The sequence below is a fragment of the Podarcis cretensis genome (genome assembly GCF_951804945.1).
Source record: "Podarcis cretensis genome assembly, chromosome: 5".
Lineage (NCBI taxonomy): Eukaryota > Metazoa > Chordata > Lepidosauria > Squamata > Lacertidae > Podarcis > Podarcis cretensis.
Genome location: NC_137174.1, coordinates 32763065 through 32786716, shown reverse-complemented (window position 1 = coordinate 32786716; position 23652 = coordinate 32763065). Strand labels below are relative to the sequence as shown.

General features: G+C 41.3%; 1 protein-coding gene across 1 annotated transcript in view; it reads left to right on the top strand.

Annotated features, from left to right (window-relative positions):
* The window catches only part of MICU1 (mitochondrial calcium uptake 1), a 127447-nt gene that overhangs the window by 17200 nt on the left and 86595 nt on the right, over positions 1 to 23652 (top strand). The window contains exons 3-4 of the mRNA XM_079976368.1: positions 13974 to 14160; positions 22232 to 22394. Of these exons, the coding sequence (XP_079832494.1) occupies positions 13974 to 14160; positions 22232 to 22394 (350 nt within the window). The remainder of the gene's footprint in view (positions 1 to 13973; positions 14161 to 22231; positions 22395 to 23652) is intronic.

The window sequence follows — 23652 nt, the reverse complement described above, 5'->3', positions numbered from 1 at the left end:
ACTATTGCATACTTCTCCCTTTTCGTGTGACAAAGAAAAGGTATAGGAGGCTTGTCCCATGTGCAGAATGGCACTGATAATATGGGCTACATATCTGAAGTGCTAATCTTTCAGTCACTTCTTTATGTCCAGTGTATTTTCGTCATTGAGTTGGGCAAGCCGAAGGAAACTCTTGTCAAATATGCTTGAATGGTTTTAAGGGCATTTTCTTATCGTCTTGTATAGTATTCTGAAACCACTTGAAGCAGCATGTTGGCTCTGACCTGCATAGTGGCTAAGTACAGTTGCTGGTTTTTCTTGGAAATAGCTCCTTCTGTAACTTGACTGGGAAGCAATTTGCTTATTGTTAATGCCACAGAGACATCTTCAAGTCAAATATGCTTCCCTGCCTGCAGAGATGCTACCTAGTCCCAGTTTCCAACTTAGAGAAGAGTTGTGGAAGAAATGATATCTCTGGCAGTGGAAGGGGAAGATGTGGCCCTTTATTTGAGGTTGGGAAAGGACTAAGGTGCTATTTCACTGCCCCTCACTTTCTCTTTGCTGTAATCCACTTGGAAAAATCACTGCCCAAATTTATCATATTTAAACACACCTCTTACCCTGGTCAAAAAAACCAGTTTCATTTCATTATTTTGGAAGACTCTGGGTTCAATCCTAAGCACGTACAGTGGTACCTCTGGTTAAGAACTTAATTCGTTCTGGAGGTCCGTTCTTAACCTGAAACTGTTCTTAACCTGAGGTACCACTTTAGCTAATGGGGCCTCCCGCTGCCGCTTCGCCACCGCTGCACAATTTCTGTTCTCATCCTGAAGCAAAGTTCTTAACCCAAGGTACTATTTCTGGGTTAGTGGAGTCTGTAACCTGAAGCGTCTGTAACCCGAGGTACTACTGTATACACGGAAGCAAGCCTTGCTCAGTTCAGTGGGATTTCCTAACTATGCTTAGGATTGCAGCCTCAGGGACCTTGGATTTTGATTCTAAGGGAAGGGAATTCCACAGTTGAGCAGCCAGTATGAAATCTCTTGTGGTCCTGATTCGTGTTAGCATTAAGAGGACCTTCCTCGTCTATGTTAGGGGTCATGATAGGACAGAGGCAGATCTAATAGAAATGGGAATAAAGAAAAAGGAATTCTCAAGCACTTGTTTAAACACCTGAAGGTAAAGTCAGAAGCCTCTCAAGGTTATGTAAACTTCCGGAGGGGGATCCTTCTAATTGGGAACAGTAACTAATTCAAAGTGAGGCTTTGTATAAATATTCTATCAGGGAAGTTCACCCACTGCAGAGGCAATATAACGTGCAGTGCTTGTTTTCCTTCAATTAGTTAAGCAAATATGCTTTCATTGGTATATGAATCCTTGCTGTGCTGCAAAACTGCAACCTCCTCAGGGGTGGGAGGATAGTGGTTTTGCTTCTTTTTTTTTCAAAACTTCCCTTGCATTGCACAGGCAGTGATGATATGTGACACTAATAAGGAGTGTGTGGCTTCCAATATTCCAGTTAACCTTGAGTAGTCTATTTCTAGAGCTGTGGCACTTAATCAAGAGTTCAATGAGAAGGCCCATTATAGTAATCCTTGTCCACTGCAGGGGGCCCATCCCTTTGTGCCTGAAGATGAATTGGCTTTGTGGGCTTTTCTACAACAACTCTAATGGCTTCTTGGGGAAAACACTTCTTTTAACTACCTTGGTGTGGTGTGTATTTCTTCCTTCCTCTTGGTTTCCCAGGGATTAGTATTGCTCGTGAATCTGGATCAGAAAGTGTGTTCACAATAGAAATTAACTTCAGCTGCATGGGCATCCTCACGCATCAACATTTGTGCTCTCTAACTAATCCCGAGGGCAAAGCACAGTACAGGTGCCTGGCTTTGTGATTTCAAAACTTGTTGCCAAAGACCCATTTGCAGATTAACTGTGCCATGGATCTGCTGTAAAGATACATGGATTCAGCTTTTAAAATCTGCATGAGCAGACTGCATGGCTACTCAAGAAATACTACACCTAGTCTTTTCCCCCAAATCCTCAACATGCTACCCAATCATTCTCAATAGTCTTTACTGCTACCTTATAAGGTAGGGCACTATTATGAACTCTGTGTTCTTATGGTGGGGCACACAGGCTGAGGCTTAAGAGTGCAGTGGTCTTCCGTAAGCACATAGCACAAGTGAGACTTGAGCCAGGGACTTTCTCCAACGTGGAGCACATTCTCTTTGCAACTGTATGCTGGTTGTAGTGTTACTGTTGCAATTCACCTTAAGTCAGGCCCTGATCTTCCAGCTGGAAGACCAAAGGCACTGTTGGATTCTGGTCCTGTGCTGGAACCCATAGGAGAAAGCAGGAAGGGTGCTGGACCACGGACAGCTCCGAGTGAGCAGCTGGCTGCAACAAAGGTTGAGACCGGGCTGAGGCCTTTCATACCTCTGTCTCCAGCCTGCTTCCCGTTGAGAGAACTTCAGAGCCTCAAAGGGCCAGCCCTCTGGCCCTGAAGATGGGCACTCCTTTTTTTCACAGCTTCCAGTGCTGCCAGAGTGGTGGTGCGTTTTGGGAGTTATCTGGTCCTTCTGACTCAGGAGAATATGTCTGTGAGAATCCAGGTTCTGGCCGTATGAGCCCAGGTGGTCTGGTAGGTTCCTATCCAACTGCCTCAGGTGCAATGGACCCACTATCTTCCACAGTCAGCTCTTTGACCCTGACCCTGACCCAGCTCCCCACCTGGGGCCTCTGCAGCCCCTGACTCTGTGTCCAGATCACACAGAGCATTGGTGAGGAACTTCAGGCCTGGGGGTCGAATGCCTCTCTGTCTGTCTTCCCAGAACTCTTCCCAGGCTGCATCCCTCATTGGCCCTGCTTCACACAGTGAATGTTTTCTCCTGGGTGGACTGTGTCCTTGGAGTCAGATAATGCCTTTTTTTGTCTGGTTGGAGGGTGGAAAGCTCTGTGTGTGTGTGTGCACGCGCGCGCATTGAAACAAGCCTACTATACAATGGTAAGACTTACATTTGTTGCCCCATTTTTGCTTTTAGCCTCACCCACTCCTGGCATGTGGCCCTTGGAAGGTTGCCCAGAAAGAAATGTAGCCCTGCGGCTGAAAAACATTCCTCTCCCCGGCTTAGAAAGATTGGGCATGGTTTTCTATGCAGTGCTTGAGTCAAAAGTCTTTTCTGCACCAGGCTGAACAATAATGCTTTCCCAGTTGTAGCTTAACAAGGTTTTCTAGGAGGGGAAGCTGTGGGACAGGAGCTTGGCAAGGCTAAAGTTAAGATGTGATGTTTTTAGAAGTTCTTCCCAGACAGCTTTCTGCCTAGACAATTGTCGTATCAGTGGTAAAGGTGCCTAGTCATTACCAGCTGCAAATACAGAGTCTGTTGATGGGCAACAGAAGTTGCTGACAAAATGACACTTGCAGTTCTTAACCCATCTAGGGAAAACATTTCTAACATTCTGGTTGGCTGAAATGGGAGTTGTCTTTCATGAATGGAAATACATCTGTAGAGGTTACATGATGCAGTTTCAGAGCGGACTCCCCCAACCCACCCTTAAGGTTTCATAATGGCAATAGAAGTAACCTAGGAACATGGATATTGAGAGATCTACTTTTACAAGCTATATTATGCTGAGGTGAGAGCAATTAAACTTTACAGTGGAGGGCAATTTTTTTTATAAATGGAAATTAAGGCTCTTGAACATTGACAGGCATACTAATCTTGCATCTAGCTTGTTCATTGCTAGAAGGCATTTATCCTTGCCTCAGTTCCATGTCTACGGCTGCAGTTTTTCTTCAATTCCCTAGCTTCTCCCCATCTCCAATACTATTGGGCTGGAAGAAGGCTTCATTAAGTGTTAGGGCTTCTTGAGATTTTCAAGCAGTGACTAAGGAAGGCTTGTTCTCTGTGGGCTAGATTTTCTGTAACACATTCATTCCTCCAAGCCTTGTTTTGAATATTAATGCATATGTTGCATGCCCGGTAGGCATCTGCCTGACAGTTGTGTTCTTCTTAGTGAACAGCATGGTCCTAAAAACCTAGGGAGGCATTTGGCGGGCATATAGTTGGATGTTGTAGTTGATCGTGACTGCTCAGAATATGTCCACCATACACCTTATTAGCAGCCTTTTAAAGCCATTCTCAATAGACCACAAACATTTCTGACTTTCCCAGCCATGTGTACACTTGGGGTGTGTAGATGACCTGAGAGCACCCTGGAAGTGAGTCCTGCTCATCACAAGTGACCCAGGCCAGTGGCTATTTGCAAGCCTGGGTCATAGGCACTTATCTTCCCTTCAAAAGCTGATGTGTGTGAGCTGGTCCCTCGTATGGTTATTTTCCAGATACAGTTGGTGGTTGTCTCTAGTTTAGTAATATTGTTCTGTGCCTGCAGAATCCTGTCCAATTTACTTGCCCTGAGCTAGTAATGTGGAGCTTCCTCAGAGTTGCTACAAATATAAACTTTGAGTAAATATTCTTTCTCTTCCCCCAAATTAAATAGAAAACTGACAAGACTAAAGAATCTGTATAGGTGGTTCAAGTGTTGGTGTATAGGTTCTTCCTGAGTTCAAAGAGGATTGGAGGACATCCCAAAGTCTAAAGTCCTAAAGTCGTGTTAGTAACTTAGCTTCCCTTATTTCTGTTGAATAGCTGAGGGCAAGAGACTAACTCATACATTGGCAAAGGAAAATAAAAAGTCATCTCACCGTGTGGCACAATTGCATCTGACTCAACAGATAGGAATTGCTTGTCAGGCAGAGGGATTTTATTAGGCGCATTTGAATATTTATGGCTGTGCATGCTTTAATGACTCATTCGGAAATCAGTAGCATAATTGGTGTTTTATTATTAGAATGAAGTATGCTTTGAGGTGTAGTAATTGTGCCACGCCAGTTTCTTCACCTGAAGCAAGGAAACTGCTGCAAGTAATTCTAAGATGAAAATGTCCATGCCCCATGTATTAGTGGCAAATGAATTTTCTTTGAACTCCAAACTCAGGAACTTAAACATCGTTTTTAATTCTGTCTGTTGGTTTTTCTAGAGCAGCACGGGCACCCTCTGGTGGATAACATGGGAAACAACTTCTAAACTGGTGGCTGTTGGTAAATCCTGTTTAGGGAGCCACAATCATGCTAAGAAACTCAGTGGTACTAAATGTACCACTCCAGAAGGCTTAATGCTACATAATGCATCTCTTTGGATCAAACCTGGAGATTTGCTCATGAAATCAATTAATCCCTATTTTCCTTTTTGACCTCCTTCCTTACCTGTATCTTCCAAACCAAAGGAGTTTTCCTCTTGCCTCAATTCAGCCTGCTGCTTTTGCTGTTGTGAATTGTGAGGATAAAGTCAAGCTTGTTGCACTCTGACCTGTCAGAAAATATACTTATGATCTTGGCTTGCTAAAGACATTCCACTATGAATCAGCTGGCACTGTGTCCCTTTGAAGCCTGTGTGGCAAATACGTCTTCTGCCTATTAAAAGTAAACAGTATGCTTCTGCCAGTTGCCAAGGGAAGCTGGAAGCAGAGTGATTGAAAGGCTCGTAAACAAAAACTCCAGATTGATCAAAGCATAACAAATATGCGAGAGCTGCAATCAAACAGTTGCACACCCCTACGATGCATTGATTTCAGTAAATCTTGAGTATTTGCAACTCATTTTAGCATTGGCGTCCAATTGTTGTGCATTCTGCAGGTGGCTGGCATCTATCTCAGCTGTGTTGCCTCTGAACATCTGCATGCAGCCTCTGGGAAACTGGCTAATTTGTTTCTTTGGTGGCTTTATTAGATTTTTATTACGCATCTGGGGAGTTGAATTTATAGCCTTTTTTCGAAGTAAGGATCCCTATATTGCTCTTATCTGTACAGTTCTTAAAATTATAACGTCTGCTTGCGACACATGCACAAGCATAGCATGATTTACATCTGGTCCACTAGCGAGCATCAGTAGCATCTGTTTTTCCAAAACAATTGGCCATCTACCGCTGCCTGCATTTAATTGTGTTGTCCTGTGGCTTGTGTATCTGGCCTTGTGCTTTTGCCTTCCTGACATGTGTCTTACTTTCCTGGATAGAAGAGGGTGTTCCTAGTGTGTGTGGGGCCTCCGGCTTTAGTATGACTGGAATGTAGCTAAACATACAAAAGTAGGAGTCCCAGCAGTTGTTTTGCTCATCCTGGCCCTGCCCATCACTCCTGGAAAGTTGCCCGCAAGAGAGTGCAGACCTCAGGCTGGAAAAAGTTCCCCACGCCTTCATTTTAGTAATCACACTGTTACATTGCATTAATCCCACTATTGTAGAGTTGGGCAAAATATGGCCCTCTGCCTAATTTCAACAGGGATCAGTTCAGACTGATCCACCTCTCCTGCAACTGGGTGAGAAGGAAGAGAGAAGGAGGGAGAGAAGGAAGCGATAGAAAGAAACATGGGGCTCCCAACAGATTACCCTTAGGGGAATGTGGCCCATTACAGAAAAATGTGTGTGTCTTTCCCAACACACTGTTGGGTACTCTTGTGACCTAGGCTCTCCCCTTGAAAATCCGAATGTACTTTGAGAGAGGCAAGGAGGAAATCCCTAGGCTGCCTGTGACTTTCAGTCAAACAGACTTGGGCAAATTTGTTTACGGTCTTGCTCTGACATCGCTAATTATTGTGTAGGTGTGTGAGCAAGGCTCTTCAGTGCAACTGCAGAGGCATTTAAGGCAGTGGCATAATTGCATAATTTAACATGCCGTGTTAAAAGCAAGGTTGTTTTTGTGCATCCAGGTGGTGACTAATGAGCTGTGTGGCACTGTTGTACATTTGCAAGTAGGAGATGAATCTAGATTGGGAAGAAACAGAAAATCCTGCTATAGTACTTGAAAGTCAACTGGGGTTCTGCTGTTTCTGCCTTACTTTAGGAAGTGTGTTCCTATAGGCAAGGCACACACCTCTTCTTGTTTACTGTCCTAAGTTTTAACTCCTTTACTTTGAAATCCTGCAGATTGATTCACTGGTCAGAGATATCACACATATATAACTGGTTCACTCTGAATTTGGTGTTACTTGTGTGGACCTTGGGCTCATGTGGTCCCATTCCTCCTGTGCTCTTATTCTTTTATTTTTATTTGTTCGTGCTACATCTTAGTGAGCAAACAATGGCTTGCGCTTGCCTTCTGAGCCAGACTTGGAAACCATGATTTGAATGTGGTTTCCTATTCTGTTTTGGGTGGACAAGAGCAAACCAGATTTTGCCAGATGTAGTGTCACCTTTTGGTTTGAGCAAGATAGGTGCAGCATTTAGGGAACAACAGAGCATACAAGCCAAAGGCTTACTCAGGTAAGAGTAAACCTTGGTTTGCCATTGTATGTGTACCAACCCAGTTATACAGGCAGGTGGGTAAAACAGGTTTTCAGGTTCAGAACATGTTTTAATCCTGTATGATAAGTTTTGATTCTGGGAAACGTAGGTTAAAGTTGCTTAGAAGGACAGGACTTAACCAACTAACCTGTTCTGTCACCACATGGATTTCCACTTGCACAACAGAACTTTTCTTTTCCTCCTCTCGCTGTGCGGGCCTGAGCTCTTCCTAAAACTGCTCTGGAGGGTTGTTGGAACCCTAGAACATGTTTAGGGGGTGCAGAGGGGGAAGTTCTCTTGTACAAGCATAAGTCCTTGTGCTGATGGAGCAAGAATACTGCCCCAATTTCTGCTTGTTTGCTTTGTGCATGGAAAAGAGTCCTTATAATAGAATTCTGTATCACCTCCAGATCTCATTGGAAGGTATGTTGTGCCATCCCTTGGATGGAAAAATTTTCACAGCAAGTTTTTGGTACCTCACAGAAGAAATTAGGGACTGAAACTCATCATTTAAAGTATTTAGTTGCTGTATAAGAACTTAAATCCACAAACTAAAAACAACATAAAAATATTAATGGAGAATAGGTGGTTCTCATCTTCATTCTCAAAGTACAGGTTTTAAAGTTACTAGGTGGCACACCCGTTTGCAATTCTAATTCCACAATTGCTAATGAAATCCGTTCTATATAATTCTGTAATGCTATGTTAGTGCTCATAGTCCAAACGTGTACCTCATAAAAAGTCAATGCCAATGGTAGCTGATGAGCTTTGAAAATGTATGTTTGCAAACTGTGGACAGCAGAGCAGAGGTAACAGCATAATGACTGTTTTCTGGGGATAATATTGTGGTTCAAAGTGAGTAAAGGATGGTTTTATTGCTCAAATTAACTAGCTAAGCTTTTAACATCCTGGTATATGTACTTTAGACTCATCATCAGCCAGCTCTGTATTAGCATGTCTTTGTCAGCAGGAAACAGTTTAAAAATGCCTAAATGAGCAGAAGGGCTACTGCACATTTGATAGTTTTATATGGTACAGTGTAAGGGAATTTCCATTCCCAGTAATATGATACAGATATAAATCTTTTGGGAAATGCCATAGTCTGAGCATATATCTCTGAAAATCCAGCATACTTGGCAAAGTGGCCTTGCCATCCCCATTTCATATAAATCATGTTTCAGTCATCTTCTATGCACACAGGCAGGAATTCAGTTACTTCATCCCCATCCCTTACATAGTTGTCTCTACTGGGAGTAGATTAGAAATATATTCCAGTTCCCACCTCAAGTGAATGGGCAATCCCAGTGAGGAGCAGGTAGGGGCTACTCAGGGATGTCCTCCAAATCTCTTGTCACCAGTGAGTGGGCCTGGACAAGGGACTGGTGGTGGAAAGATGAATGCTAAGGAATGCCTGTGGTCTCTATTTGGTAAGTGCTGTTGGGAAGAGAGTTTCAGAATTCAAGGGTCTTATTTAATACTGTAGACTTTTGTATTCAGGGAAACTCTGTGGTCTCTTGAAGGTATCAGCAAGGAGATCAGTTCATTCCTGTTTCTTATTAATCTCTTTTCGGGGCCAAATCCTCGCAAAGCAACATACTGAGAGAAGTAGAACAGTAGAACCTCAGGCAGAGTATGAAGCAATGAGTGGATATGGACCAAATTAGATCCCCAAAATGCTTGTAGTACTGGTTTGAGCTTCCCTTTTAGTTACAGTATTGTGTGGCAAGAGAAAGATCAAATAGGAGCCCCACAGTGTCCCAAATGAACTAGGCAAGATTGTATGTGCATAGAAATTCTGATATGCCCTTGCATATATGGCACCTTGCAGGGTTTCTGTCTTACACGGACATCAGAGATCTGCTAGATTAGAACAAAGGTTTGTGTAGTCCAGATCCTGTTTCTTGCAGTGACCAGCCAGATGCCTCTGGGAACCTCAAGAGCACAATAGCTCAGCAACTGTTCTTTCCCATCAAACTGATATTCAGAGGTTCCTGGAGGCAGAGTATAGCCTTCATGCCTAGATTTGTACATCATCAGAGAAGTCAGTATGCAGAGGGCTTGCTGATGGCTGATACAAGTGTTTTCAAAGGCAATAAAGGATAGGAAAACAGATTGTGGTAGTGGTTTGTCCTCTTTTTCAATTTTCAGATTCAAAATACTGTTTTCTCATTCTCCTATTGGACTAGGAACTAAACTAAAAACACATATCGCTGGGTGGAAAAAGTTGTCCTATGGAGTAAACCTGGAGAGGAAATCATGGTGCACACTATATACTATTTGTATTTTAAAGCATTCCCCAGTGGTGGTAAATGTTCTCCAGAGGAGCTACACAGCCAGCTCTCATTTCTCAGAGTGAATTGTAGATTTTCACAATACTGTGACACTTTAGTGCTAAAACAGATATTGCCCAGTTGTGGATTTGACATGTTTAATATCTCCCAAGAATACATATTAGAATTTTTTCCTCCATGCCAGCCTGAGTACAGCATTCTGCAGAAGACAAAACACAATTGAATAGCAACTTGTCCTTTTTATGGGCCCAATTGACACGCAGTGAGTTTCCCTTGTGTTTTGCCTATTTGCAAGGCAATTGGGCCCCTTGTGCGGCTTTTTGAAACTGTCCTGGCAAGTGCAGCTCTGTTTGGATTTGAAGAATGAGCACTTTCCTCTTGGACACAGAGTTTTCATGTTTTAATGCACTAATGGGCTTTTATCACTTTAGTGCAAGGAAGAATTTACATCCTCTATCAGTCAGAAGCTGCACCGTATTCCTATTTAAAACTCCTGGCACGGTTCCTATGAGCCTCCATGATCACTTCACCCTTTTCTGTAGATCTTTTTGAAAATTGAATTAAATTAAAGCCTCATTAAAAAAGAGTACAGAGGCCTGGCTGGTGACTGAATGCTCATTGTTCTTGTCCCATTTTATGGGGATACTATTAATGAACTTACCTTGGGGCTGATAGGAAGATGTGGTTAAGAGAGTTGGTTGTGAACCAGATAGGCCCCCATTTGCATCTCACCTCTGCCTGAGCCTGAGTGAAATTGTCCTTAGATAAGCAAATATCTCTTAGCCTCCCACTGCAATATAGGGACAATAATTGCCATAATTTCTGATGCATAATCTGGCTGCAATACTTTACCTTCCATTATTATTGTCACCAGTGGAAAAGACTGATAAAAATAGAGACTGTAGAAAGTACTATTATAGAGTCTCTCTGTGTTTCTGCTGATGTGATAACGAGCCAAACTCTGGAATACCCTGATCAAAACTGTGCAATAGCAAGTCTTCATGTCATTATTAACGATGCCCAGTAGTGAAGTTGGAGTCCAGAACAAGTGCTCTGGGTCATGTTTGCTGAAGCGACAATATGGCTGCATAAGTCATATTTTGTAGGTAGTCAATAACGTGAGATGTATTGTAAAGCAGATCGAAGATTGATTATTAACTGCATAATGTTCCCAATGTTTTCAATTACAAGTTTGTTGGTTTTATAAGAGTATTAAAAATGTAGAGATAGCCACATATGTGGAATTACTCTTTTAACAAATTCATTCAGATAAGCTTCCCTCCCCATCCCCGACACTCATATAATTGCCTAGATTCCTAAATAATTAATTTTCTTAAAATAGAGGTTCTCTCTTTTTGGTACTAACAGATGTGTGGGCAAATTCATGCAGGTGATTAACTGCATTGTGCTGCAAATGTTTGCACTGAGGTCCTATTCAGTAGGTCTTACTCCCAGGAAACTGGGTATAGGATTGCAGACTTAGGCTGCACATTCAGAACATGTTGGAATGTACTTCCAAGGAGATATGAATAGGATTTCACTGTAAATCTGGTTTTCCTATATTGCTTTGCCCAGCACCTTGTGAGCCAATAACACTACTTCTCAGCAGAAGCTTCATAAATTTTTATGATTTACATTATTGTAGATGCTTTGCTGTTTTATCATTATAACCTAGGCGTATGTTAATTTGCATTCATAATGGTGACTTTGTTTAAAGGACGCTGGCAGCATTTCTCTACGATTTAATACTTCCCTAGTGTTCTGCAGTGTGCTTTAATTTATTAGTGCTTTCAAGTCTGTCACATACACTACGTGTCAGAGGTTGATCAGCAGCTAGCATGAAGAGAAATGGGTGTGTGGGTTTTTCCTCTCCTGAAGCAGATGTCCTAGTTTCCCCCTGGTCTTAAATCTGTTTAAAATTCATATATTTGCAATGAGGAAATATGTGTGAAGAGCTGGACTTGAGAGGCCATCACTCCTGGGAGACAGCCTTGTTCTTCATGGCTTCCTTGTGATTTCTCAGACTGAGAGCGCATGATCCCTCTGTTGCATTTTAATAGAAGCTTTGTGTGTGTGTGGCTATGTGTACATCTATACCCTAAAAATCGGAGTTGATTCTAGGTCAGACTTGAAAATCTAGCAACTCGCAAATATTTGTGAAAATAGCACAGTATATTGAGGAATGTCTCTCCTATTTAAAATCCCAATGCCTGTTTCTTACCTAGCCCTGTATTCTGTACCCTTAAATGACTCTGCCCATACAGTGGTACCTCTGGATGTGAACGGGATCCGTTCTGGAGCCCTGTTCGCATCCTGAAGCAAACATTTTGAATTTTGAGCGTTGAATTTTGAACATTTTGAGCGTCTACGCATGCACAAGCGACGAAACCCGGAAGTAACACGTTCCGTTACTTCTGGGTCGCTGCAGAGCGCAACCCAAAAACGCTCAACCCGAAGCTACTTTAACCCAAAGTATGGCTGTATTCCCTTGCTACTGGTTGTCTATAGAGCTTCCTTCCTTCACGAACACCAGTGTGGTACCAAAAGACTCGCTCTTCCCATGAAGGTTTGGCTTTAAGGCTTTAAGCCCCCTCTCCCCAAAACTTAAACTTGAAATCACAAATTTTTGCTCCTTTATTTTTTTTTTCTTCTCTGCCCCGTCCTACTTTCTGTTGAAATTTAGATTGAAAGTGCTTCTGGACAGGGACCTTTCTTGCTCATCTTACTCTACAAAGTGCCCTGTTTATTTAGTGTAATAAATGCCCTTTCTTGCTCCCCCAAAATATAGAAAGTTGGAGTTTCACAGGCATGCTCTTCAGCATAGACATGCATAGGATTGTGCTGCGAAATAACTTTGAGCGCTTAACTTTCCACCTCCTGATGGTATCAGGAATTGCGTTTGCAAAGCAGAGACTCCCTGTGCCATGCATTTGGGTTCCCGTCTCATAGCTTATGGCCAAGGAGCTTCAGTTACCATTATCATCAATCCTTTGCACTACAAGTTCTGCGGCTTCATAAAGGAAAGGAATGCAGCCCAGTTCATCACTTGTTGGGGATCAAAAATAAATCAACAGAGTGGAGGCTGAGCAGGTTGTTTGTTGTGAACGCTGCAGTTCTGAAGGCAAAACCAATTTTTATGATCCTTCCTTTATTGCTTTAACTGCTTGTTTATTTTGGGGCAGAGAATTTTCGGGCTTGTGTGAGAAGCATTTTCTGATCAGTATTTTTCTGGGGAGAAAGCACTAGTGCCCTCTCCCTTTCATCATACAGTAGAGCAGATGAGGAAGTGTGAAATTCACTTAATAATGTGGACTCAGTCAATATTCTGGAAAAAACCCAGAAAAAAGTAATTTCAGTACATTTTAGTTACTTGAGTTCGGTGGAATCGAAAGAGAGACACTGCGCTGCATTTCCCTTTAAAAATGATTTTTGAAAAATCTTGACTTGTACAATATACAGCATTCATCTATTTATTGTACAATATACACTATCTGCTTTTCCCCTAGCAAAGGTTATGGTATTTGGAAACTCCAAGAAAAGGAGGCAAGAGAAAGTTTATTACATCTAGCAACCTAATTCCATCATTCCCATGGAAGTCACAGTCAGGAAAATGCCCATTGTGTAGGCAGTTATAAAATATTGTTTCAATTGAATGAAAGAACTGCTCTGAAACTTATTCCACCACTTTTGAAGACATTCAGTGAGACTGTTGGATGCTGTTGAGAATATGCACCAGTATAATAGTTCCCATTCACTGGGGTCAGTAGAATTGTGTTTTCAATCATCGTGCCAGGGAGTTTTAAACTTATAGTGAGATTTATTTATTGCTTCTGACCTTGGAAATTTTGTATGTGCCATTTAAGGTATACATGGTGAGTGGATATTGGGTGTAAAATGTTGGCATTGGGTGCTGCTGTTTTGGGGGAAAACCTTTAGGTTGCTCGTTAAGAAGTGACTTTTCAGTGATCTTTATTCAGTCGCTACATTGGATGCTGAGCCACTGCTTAATAAACCATGATTTGTAAAGCCTTAGTTGAATGCCATGCTTCTCCATTCTCCCACCCTGTACCTACTTTGGCATGGAGATCTAGGCCAAAGCTGGCATAGGAAGAGTGGAGGTCTGAGGAGCGCATAGCTGTGATACTCAGCTATAGCTTTATAAATCATGGTTTTTGAAGCCACAGGCTATTCCTTAAATGCAGAAGGTGCTTGTTGGGTACCTAGAACAAGGTTTTCACTTCTCTGAGGAAGGATCTAATTGCAAAGTTCTTGTTGAATTTGTAGCTTTTCAAAAATACAATCTGACAGGCATTTTAAAAGATCAGATGTTCTTGCTTCACACTTCCTTCTTGTTTTCTCTCAGAGCCCATGCAGAAGCACCATCATCTGTGAAACATGATATAAGGGCAGAGCCTGGTGAGAAGATGAAGAACAGAGAAGAAGTAGTGAATGAAGGAAGTGATGATGGGAAAGCTGTTGAGTCAAGCGATGAAGATGCTCCGGTCGAAGAAAAGAAGAAGAAGCAGCGGTCTGGATTTCGGGACCGTAAGGTATGTATTCTTGTTGCACTGGGATATTTTGCATTAAACTGCAGTCAGTTATACCATCAAGAGGTGTGAAATTGTTGTGGTCTTCAGTTGCTGAGGTGTGTGTAGAAATGTAAAGCAGGGATAGGAGATCTGGTAGACCACAGCTCATTTCACGCTAGTCATACTGGCTGGGACAGATAGCAGGTTAGAAACCAACCACATATGGAATGACACGGGTCTCCATCTGCTCTGCATGTCTCTTCTTGGGTCATTCTTAAGGCAGTCATTAATAGAAAGCTTTATGTCCCATTTGTCTCACTACCAATTTGTTGGTGGTTTATACGATTCTGGATCAATAGAAAATTATGACTGGGGTTCAAAGAGCTTCTTTCGGACCTTGTTTGGGTGTAATTCTAATTAGTTTAGCATTTTATCTGAACCAGAGCTCGGGTGTGAGCTGGTGTTCCATTGGCCAAGAACTAATGGATGTGTTTGTCTTTGAAAGGAACATACTTCTGCCCCATTGCAAATAAACTGCAGTTAGGTTCTGCGTGGTGTGTTGCTGTTTGAGATACACATCCAAAGGCTCTTTGCTCTTTCATCGCATCCTAGGGGAGAATGTGTGCTTTGGGTGTGTGCTTTTATCTATGCAGAAGAGCTTCTCGGGTGTCCTGGCATTCTTGATAGGCTAATGAATTTATATGTGGAGCAATCGACAGCAAACTGTTTTATGATTGTGATATACCTAAAAGGGAGGGTTGCGGGGAGATGAAATCTGTTTTAAGCTTTAGGGCTTGGAAACCATTTCTGTCTTGATACCATTAAAGAAGGCAATTAAAAATGGCCGAGTAAATCAAAGCTGACACGCGAGGCATGTTGGAGTGTGACTCGGTAGTGAAGGAAGTGAGAATATAATAGTTCCTTTGTCAGATAAATCCTTGCGACTTGTTCATGTACGAATAACTCAGGGACTGACAACTTGTTGTGAACCACTTCGGAACACCAGGAGAAGGGAAAGGTGCAGATGTGACTGAGGGTTAATGACCAGTAAAAAGAAATATGAATGGTGTGAGGGGTAGTAATTCTTTTGGGGTGAAATAGTTCTATATAGCAGTAGGACTTTTCTGTAATGTCTGGGAAAAGTTATTAGTTCCTCCAAGTATTACTGCCCTATGGGTGATAATATGATGAGACTTCTCTTTTTTAGTTAAGGGAATTTGTCTCTGAGGAATCCTTTATTTTATTCTGTTTTGACAGTTACTGGACTTTTGATTTCCATTTTGCTGAAATACGGTGATCAGAAATGGCTGGGTTTTTACAAATACTTAAAAATCAAAAACACTTTTGATACATCCACGTTTCTCTGTTTTTATTTGCCAGAAGAGCAACCTTCCTAGCCAGTAAATCTGAGCAGCTAGAATTAGCTGGGGGAGTCTTCTCTCTTAATAAATTTTGGAGGTGAATTGTTGATACCTGTTTTATTGGTATGATTGCATTTTGGTTAAAAATTCTGCATGAAGAAAGGAAATCTCAAACATATTTGGTATAAATTGATTTGATATCTTAAACATATGTAGGCTGTGGCAATTCAAACCATTGGAAGAACCCCCAAAACTGACTGGGCATTTTGCGCCATAGTATTAATCATTCTCTCTTTCTCCCTCTCCACAATTCCCAGGATATTGTCAATAAAACTGTAGTAGGGAGGGATAAAGTTTTTCTTTAGTTGGACTGCCCTGAATGACCATGGAGCTGTCTACAACATATTACTAAAATCATTATTATGGTAAAATGAACTAATAAACTTGTAGCTGATGATGCTGTAGTAAATTTTGAAGTGGAGAAGTTCATCATGGCAGTCTTATAGGGAACACCCCCAAATAATCCGTAGCCATAACAAAAGGAGAGTTCAAAAATGCAGTCACCTGTCTTGATCCATTATATATACCAAATGGGAGCAGTACATAGCATAATATTCATTTTACTAGTATCAGCAGACAGTCAGAGAAAGAGCAATATATACAGTCAAATAAATAAAATGGTTCCACTGTTGGAAGTTAGGATTAAAAGTAAGCCCTGAGTCTGAAAATGAGGAATATTTCTGGTCTGGGTGGTTCAAATGGTGCTGATCTAACTGTTCCATTGATGTTGGAAGTCAAGGAGTCTATAGTCTATAGTCTATAGTTTCTCTTGATCGTGCTTACTTTTTAAGTTACCCTTTCTTCACTGTGATCCTGTGATAAACTATTACTCTTCTTTTGATATTAAAATTGTAGCATGAATATATTTTAACAAGGTCTGCTTGTGCCTCTGGTGGCTTCTGTTGATTAAGCAACTGATTGTATGTTAACCTTTTTGGATTGTCTGAAAGAGCTGCAGATGCAGAAGGTACAAATACCCAAAGCCAAGTTTCTGTCACTTTATGAAGACTGAAATATCCCTTATGAGTTTGATCTTGTTTCAGGTTTATTTTTCAAGTGTTAAAATAGCACAACAGATGGTGGCTGTGCATTGTGCCCCTTCTGTTGCCCTCTGTGGTCCAGCGGAGTAGCCCACGGTCCCTTTATTTTGAAGTAACAGTTGTGCTCTCAGAGCACTGCCAAAAGGTGAGATGTTAGAGCATCTTTCTTTAACCCCGTTACCCATTAGAGCACTGCAGGAAGCTGCCAAATGAAAATAAATGTCAACTTATCTCTGCCATTACAGTGCAGCATGGAACTTCAGATTGCTGGCACCCCACTCTTGGCTTTGCACATTGTCTTCCTAAAGATTCTGTGAGCCAAATGAAACATTTTTAAATGGGACAGGCTGTGTGGGTTTTAAGTTAGCAGCCATTTTTCTCTTCAAGCTCCTCAGCCTTTCAGAAACCTTTTCTGCATGGTCTGCTATGGAACTCCAGTGGATTCTAGGGCACATAGTTGCACTAAGGCAGATGTGGGCAACCGTTGGGTCTCTAGATATTGGTGAACTATGACTTTCATCATCCCTGGCCATGCTTGCTGGAACTGACGGGAGTTGTAGTTCAGCAACATCTATGGTTGCTTTTCCAGTAAAATGGATGTTGCATACTCATTGCTTTCCTTCTCATTTAGGTACCGTATTTTTCGCCCTATAGGACGCACTTTTTCCCCTCCAAAAATGAAGGGGAAATGTGTGTGCGTCCTATGGGGCGAATGCAGGCTTTCGCTGAAGCCTGGAGAGCGAGAGGGGCCGGTGCGCACTGACCCCTCTCGCTCTCCAGGCTTCAGGAAGCTATCCGCAAGCCTTGCTAGCCCGGCGGGAGTTCCCATGGGCTTGCAAGGCTTGCGGGCAGCAGCCTGCAGCCCACAAGCTCGGGGGACAGCGGGGAGGCGCAGCGCGCCTTCCCACTGTTCCCCGACCTGGTTTGGAGGCTGGCGCTCGGGAGAAGCGCGCTGATTATTATAATTTATTGCTTGTACCCCACCCTTCTGACTGCCACTCTGGGCAGCTTCCAACATACAATGGTACCTCGGGTTAAGAACTTAATTCGTTCTGGAGGTCCATTCTTAACCTGAAACTGTTCTTAACTTTAGCTAATGGGGCCTCCTGCTGCCACTGCGCCGCCGGAGCACGATTTCTGTTCTCATCCTGAAGCAAAGTTCTTAACCCAAGGTAATATTTCTGGGTTAGCGGAGTCTGTAACCTGAAGCGTCTGTAACCTGAAGCGTATGTAACCCGAGGTACTACTGTATATAAAAACATAATAAAACATTAAACCGATAAAAAAATAGAAAGCATCTCTATACAGGGCTGCCTTCAGGTGTCTTCTAAAGGTTATATAATCTCCTTGACATCTGATGGGAGGGTGTTCCATAGGGTAGGTGCCACTACCAAGAAGGCCCTCTGCCTGGTTCCCTGTAGCTTCACTTCTTGCAGTGAGGAAACTGCCAGAAGGCCCTTGGTGCTGGATCTCAGTGTCCAGGCTGAATGATGGAAGTGGAGACACTCCTTCAGGCATACAAGAAGCCATTGTAGACAATAGTGTATCACATTTAGACTGCAAGGATCTGGGATGAAGTTCCTGCTCTGCCATGATGTTCACAGGATGACTTTGCACCAGCCAAGACCTCTCTGCCTAACTCTACCTCACTGGGTGTTGTGAGCAAAAAATAGAGAATGTCCCATGTACAGTGTCCTGAGTTATTTGAAGGAGAGGTAGGGTACGACTGCAGTAAGTGACAACAGCAGGCAGATTCTTACTCATGTTCCTTCAAAGTTTTGAATCAAATTGTTGCATAAGCTGTGTACAATCCGTAACGTGGAATGATTTGGATTTTAACAGCAGTGAGAAAGCACAACTAGGCTACAGAGGACTTCAGATACTGCAATTGGTCATGAAATTGCTGTGTCAGCTTTCCCCTGTCCTATTTTTCAAAATTTAGCCAGGCTTAGATCCATGCTAAATTAAGATAAACAGCTGGAAGAGTTGTTAGCACTTGCTTCCTGTTTCAGTTGATTTGTCTGACCTTAAGCTGCAGTTTATTAAGAATGCAAAAGATGGGAAGCTGATGTAAGCTGAACTTTCAGGTGGTTTTGCTCTGCTGCTATGTGCCTTGAATTGAATTTCTTTAAAATATACTGTAGAGTATTGACTGAAGGTAGTTTTCTGATGACCTGTTTGCATAGTCACTCCCCTCCTCCCCACTTTCTGTGAAATCGTCAAGCACTTTCACTCTGCCCCTAACCAGAGTTCTTAAAGCAAATCCTGGTGGAGATGGACATTTGAAAGTGAGAGCATTTTGTGTTGACAGTGAATATTAATACAAAGGCAGTTTTAATCTTTGTGGACGCGGAGAAAGCCTTTGACAATATATCTTGGAAATTTATGAAGAAGAACCTTCATGGGATGGGGGTAGGCCAAAAGTTTGAAAATGGTATAAGTGCAATTTATTCTGAGCAAAAGGCAAAGTTAATTGTAAATAATGTGGTTACTGATGAACTATTTATTGAAAAAGGGACACGGCAGGGGTGCCCAATATCCCCATTACTTTTTATATCGGTCCTGGAGGTTTCGTTAAATATGATTAGGGGGGACCAGCTGGTGAAAGGGATTCAGGTCGGAGCCAGACATTACAAACTGAAGGCCTTTGCAGATGACTTAGTAATGACCTTGCAAGAGCCAGACACTAGTACCAAAAGAGTTTTAGAATTAATTCAAGTATTTGGTCAGGTCGCAGGATTTAAGTTGAATAAACAAAAAACTAAGGTACTGGAAAAAAACTTAACAAATGTTGAAAGAGAGAGATTCCAAGAGGAAACTGGGTTAACGGTGGCAAAGAGTGTAAAATACCTGGGGATTAACATGACATCTAAGAATGTAAACCTATTTAAGGATAATTATGATAAGTGCTGGACAGAGATAAAGAAAGATTTAGAAATATGGTCGAACCTGAAGCTTTCCTTGTTAGGTCGAATTGCAGTAATCAATATGAATGTATTGCCTAGAATGTTATTTTTGTTTCAGACATTACAAATTGTTGATAAATTGGACTGTTTCAAGAAGTGGCAGAAAGATATATCTAAATTTGTCTGGCAGGGCAAAAAGCCCAGAATTAAGTTTAAGATACTTACTGATTCTAAAGAAAGAGGGGGGTTTGCCCTGCCGGACTTAAGATTGTATTATGAATCGGCAGCTTTCTGCTGGTTAAAAGACTGGCTACTTCTTGAAAATGCAGACATTCTAGACTTGGAAGGATTTGATAATAATTTCGGTTGGCATGCATATATTTGGTATGACAAGGTTAAAGTGTATAAGGGTTTTAAAAATCATATTGTTAGGAAAGCACTATATAATGTTTGGATTCGGTATAAAGATTTACTGGAAAATAAAACTCCCAGGTGGCTTTCACCAATGGAGGCTAAGGAGGTAAAGAAACTTAATATGAGAACTAATTGGCCAAAATATTCTGAAATTCTAGAACAAGAAGGTGGTGAATTTAAACTACAAAGTTTTGAGAAAATAAAGTCCAAGTACGGGATTGGCTCCATTATTTTCAAATAATGGAGGCCTACAAACAAGACAGGAAAATCGGTTTCCAGGTGGAGAAATCGAAACTAGAAACAGAATTGTTAGAACCCAATACTAAGAATTTATCAAGAATGTATAACTTGCTGTTGAAGTGGAATACAATAGATGAGACAGTGAAGCCAGCTATGATTAGATGGGCACAGGACATAGGTCATGACATTATGTTTGCTGACTGGGAGCAGTTATGGACCACAGGTATTAAATTCACGGCATGTAATGCCTTACGAGAAAACATTATGAAAATGATTTACAGGTGGTACATGACTCCAGTCAAGCTTGCGAAGATTTATCATTTGCCCAATAACAAATGTTGGAAATGTAAAGAGACTGAAGGTACCTTCTTCCACCTTTGGTGGACCTGCCCAAAGATTAAGGCCTTCTGGGAAATGATTTATAATGAGATTAAGAAAGTACTTAAATGCACCTTTCATAAGAAACCAGAGGCATTTCTCTTGGGTATGGTCGGCCAGCTGCTGCCGAGGAAGGATAAAAATTTCTTTTTGTACGCTACTACGGCAGCAAGGATTCTTCTAGCAAAGTATTGGAAGACACAAGAGCTACCCACGCTGGAGGAATGGCAGGCGAAAGTGATCGACTTTATGGGACTGGCAGAAATGACCGGCAGAATCCGCGACCAAGAGAAAGAGACTGTGGAAGAAGATTGGAAGAAGTTTAAAATATATCTTAAGAGTTATTATAAAATTGAGGAGTGCTAAAATGCTAAGGGAGAGGAAAATGTAGAATTACAGCGGTAAATTTTGTTTGATTTAGGGTGAAATTGAAAAGGAGAATGAATTTATATTTAATTGGCTAAAAGGGTTGTTGAATAATTGTAAAAAAAAAAAGGATGCAAAAAGGGGAAGGTATGGGGAAGTCCGAGAAAAGAGGCTTATGGAAATAAGGTTAAGAAATTATGATTTTTTGTGTTTGTTTCCATGTTGTTTTTGTTATGTTTGTTAAAAATTGGAAAATTAATAAAAAAAATTATTAAAAAAAAAATGAAAGTGAGAGCATTTTGAAAAAGGCCGTTTGGTTGATTAAAGGCCTAATGTGGCAAAGTAATAATGTGTCTGCGTGGGGGATGTACCCCTTTCACATATGCCATGAATTTGATGAATGGCCTTAGGGAAAGCTGTTTGACTCAGTATAGGAACTGGGTAACGAAATCTGTTCCGTTATGTATCAGACAGTCACCTTTTTTATTTTTTTCCAACAATAGTTATAAATAAAGTTTTTATCCCAGGCTGTGTACCTGAATTGGATTTGATTTTTTTTTAATATATTTGACATTGTTTCTTATATTGCTGGTGATTTTTATTATTATATTGATTCAGAATATTTGATGGGAAGCCATTCATAAATGGAATTAAATGAGTTATAAAGGGATGTGTTTGCAAGGACCACAACATTTAGTGTTCAAAATGCAACATTTTAATAACTAGTTCTGACCGTTCAGTCACACTCTACCATGGCCAGTGAACACAATCCTGGCACAGCTGAGATGGGTGTGAACCTGCAACCTGTCCAAGACATGGTGGTCATCAGGAAGAGGGAGCAAGTTTAGCCCCCAATATGTTTCCCATATAAGTGGATGATTTCTGTATCATGTATATGTGCCATGTGTCCCCATTATTTAGACATGCACAGCCTTCTCAACATCCCCTGCCTGTCACAATGGCAGTTTTGCTAGTTATTATTAAATGCCACACTACTGGAACAGAGGCAAATACTTTTTACTGACGTATACTATATTGAATGAATGATTTTGGTCACAGACCAATAAAGACTTGTTGAAATTATCATGCTTGAGGGCTTAGAAGAGACTATAGTGATAAAGGACCCAAAGAAAAGTGAAGAACCAAAGTGTTTGGTTGGGTCTGCCCATCACTAAATCATTCCCTTTTCTATATGTAGTACAGTAAGTTGTTTTATTGGCTAGCATTTTTGCAGGGGTTGTATATGGAATTACCTACACGTGTCAAAGCAAATCGTTGTGCTGTTTGAATGGGGGGAATCTGATGTTCTCTTTCTCTATATTTTTAGGTAATGGAGTACGAAAACAGGATCCGAGCGTACTCAACTCCAGATAAAATCTTTCGCTATTTTGCAACCTTGAAAGTAATAAGTGAACATGGAGAATCAGAAGTATTTATGACCCCACAAGATTTTGTGAGATCTATAACTCCAAATGAAAAACAACCAGAAAGTAAGTGACATTGTATATAATGACAGCAAGTATATGTGATTATGCAGAAGTGAATTCTTGGTTACTGTAATCCGTTTAAAAGGTTGATTGGCTTATTTCATTTGTCAACTATCAATAGCTATAAATTTCTATGTAGAGATATTGGCTCTGGCTATTTCTTCCTGAAATGAGGCTCAGGAATGATGATTTAATTTTCAGCTTCTTTGGTTTCATCTTAGGTACCGAAGGGCCTCCCCACAGTGTTGGGTGCTGTTGAGGGGGCAACTTAATTGCAGGGAATACTGAAAAGTTGAAGTAGCAGAAACAAATTTCTCCCCTGAAGACGGAGCTTGGAGTAGATGGAAATAGAAGCTAATTATGCAGACATTCAACTCATAATTTTGCTTTTAGCTTAAGGCTACCATGAAATATAAGTGGATGCTTCCCTGTCATAATGGAAGTTGTTGGGAGGGGGGAATCTAAATTTATGAAAACTGTAGGCCATCCCTAATCTCTAGGCTTGGCTGCTCAGGTGACAAAAACATCTTAGAATATGCCCTTCCAAAAACAAATTAAAGGAAAAAACAAGAAGCATTCTCCAGTGGCTATTATAGAACAAATTCATGAGATCGTGTTGCAAAGAGAAAAGTATTTTGAGACTCTTCATACAGTTTTATGTAGACCTAAAAGATGCAAAGCTTCAAAGAGCTTCACATATTTTATCTGGGGTTTTTTAAAACACATACCAGCACCCCTGTAAGCTAGGCCAGTAATGTTATCCTCAAATGGCAGATGGGTGGAGAGCAGAGGCTGAAAAGGGGTGGACTTACATAAGACCAACTGGGGGTTGCATCCAGGAACTTCTATATAGTATAGTTCAAGTCCCTTAGCCACTACATTATATCTGCTCCACATGGATAACATGGAGGTGCACTCCAGGAAAACTTTCCCCAGTCTACATTTTGCTCAGACTTCAAGTGCTGACAATTTCTCCCAGTTGAGAAGTTCTCTCTCTCTCCCAAATCAGGAGGGTTAAATGAGGTTTGTGAGATTCTTGGCTTTGCTTGTGTGGAGCTAATTGGTCCTTGAAATACTTTGCTGGTGCAACCCATATTGAAACATACAGACATTAGCCGTTTTGTCTCGAGACAGTGCAATTGCTCCAGACATATGGTTAGAGGTAAGTTATTACAGAATAACGACAGGCTTTACTGAGAGAAAATGTGAGGGAGCAGGTATTAGGAGGGAAGGGATGCTTACGGGAAGTAATTAAGATCTG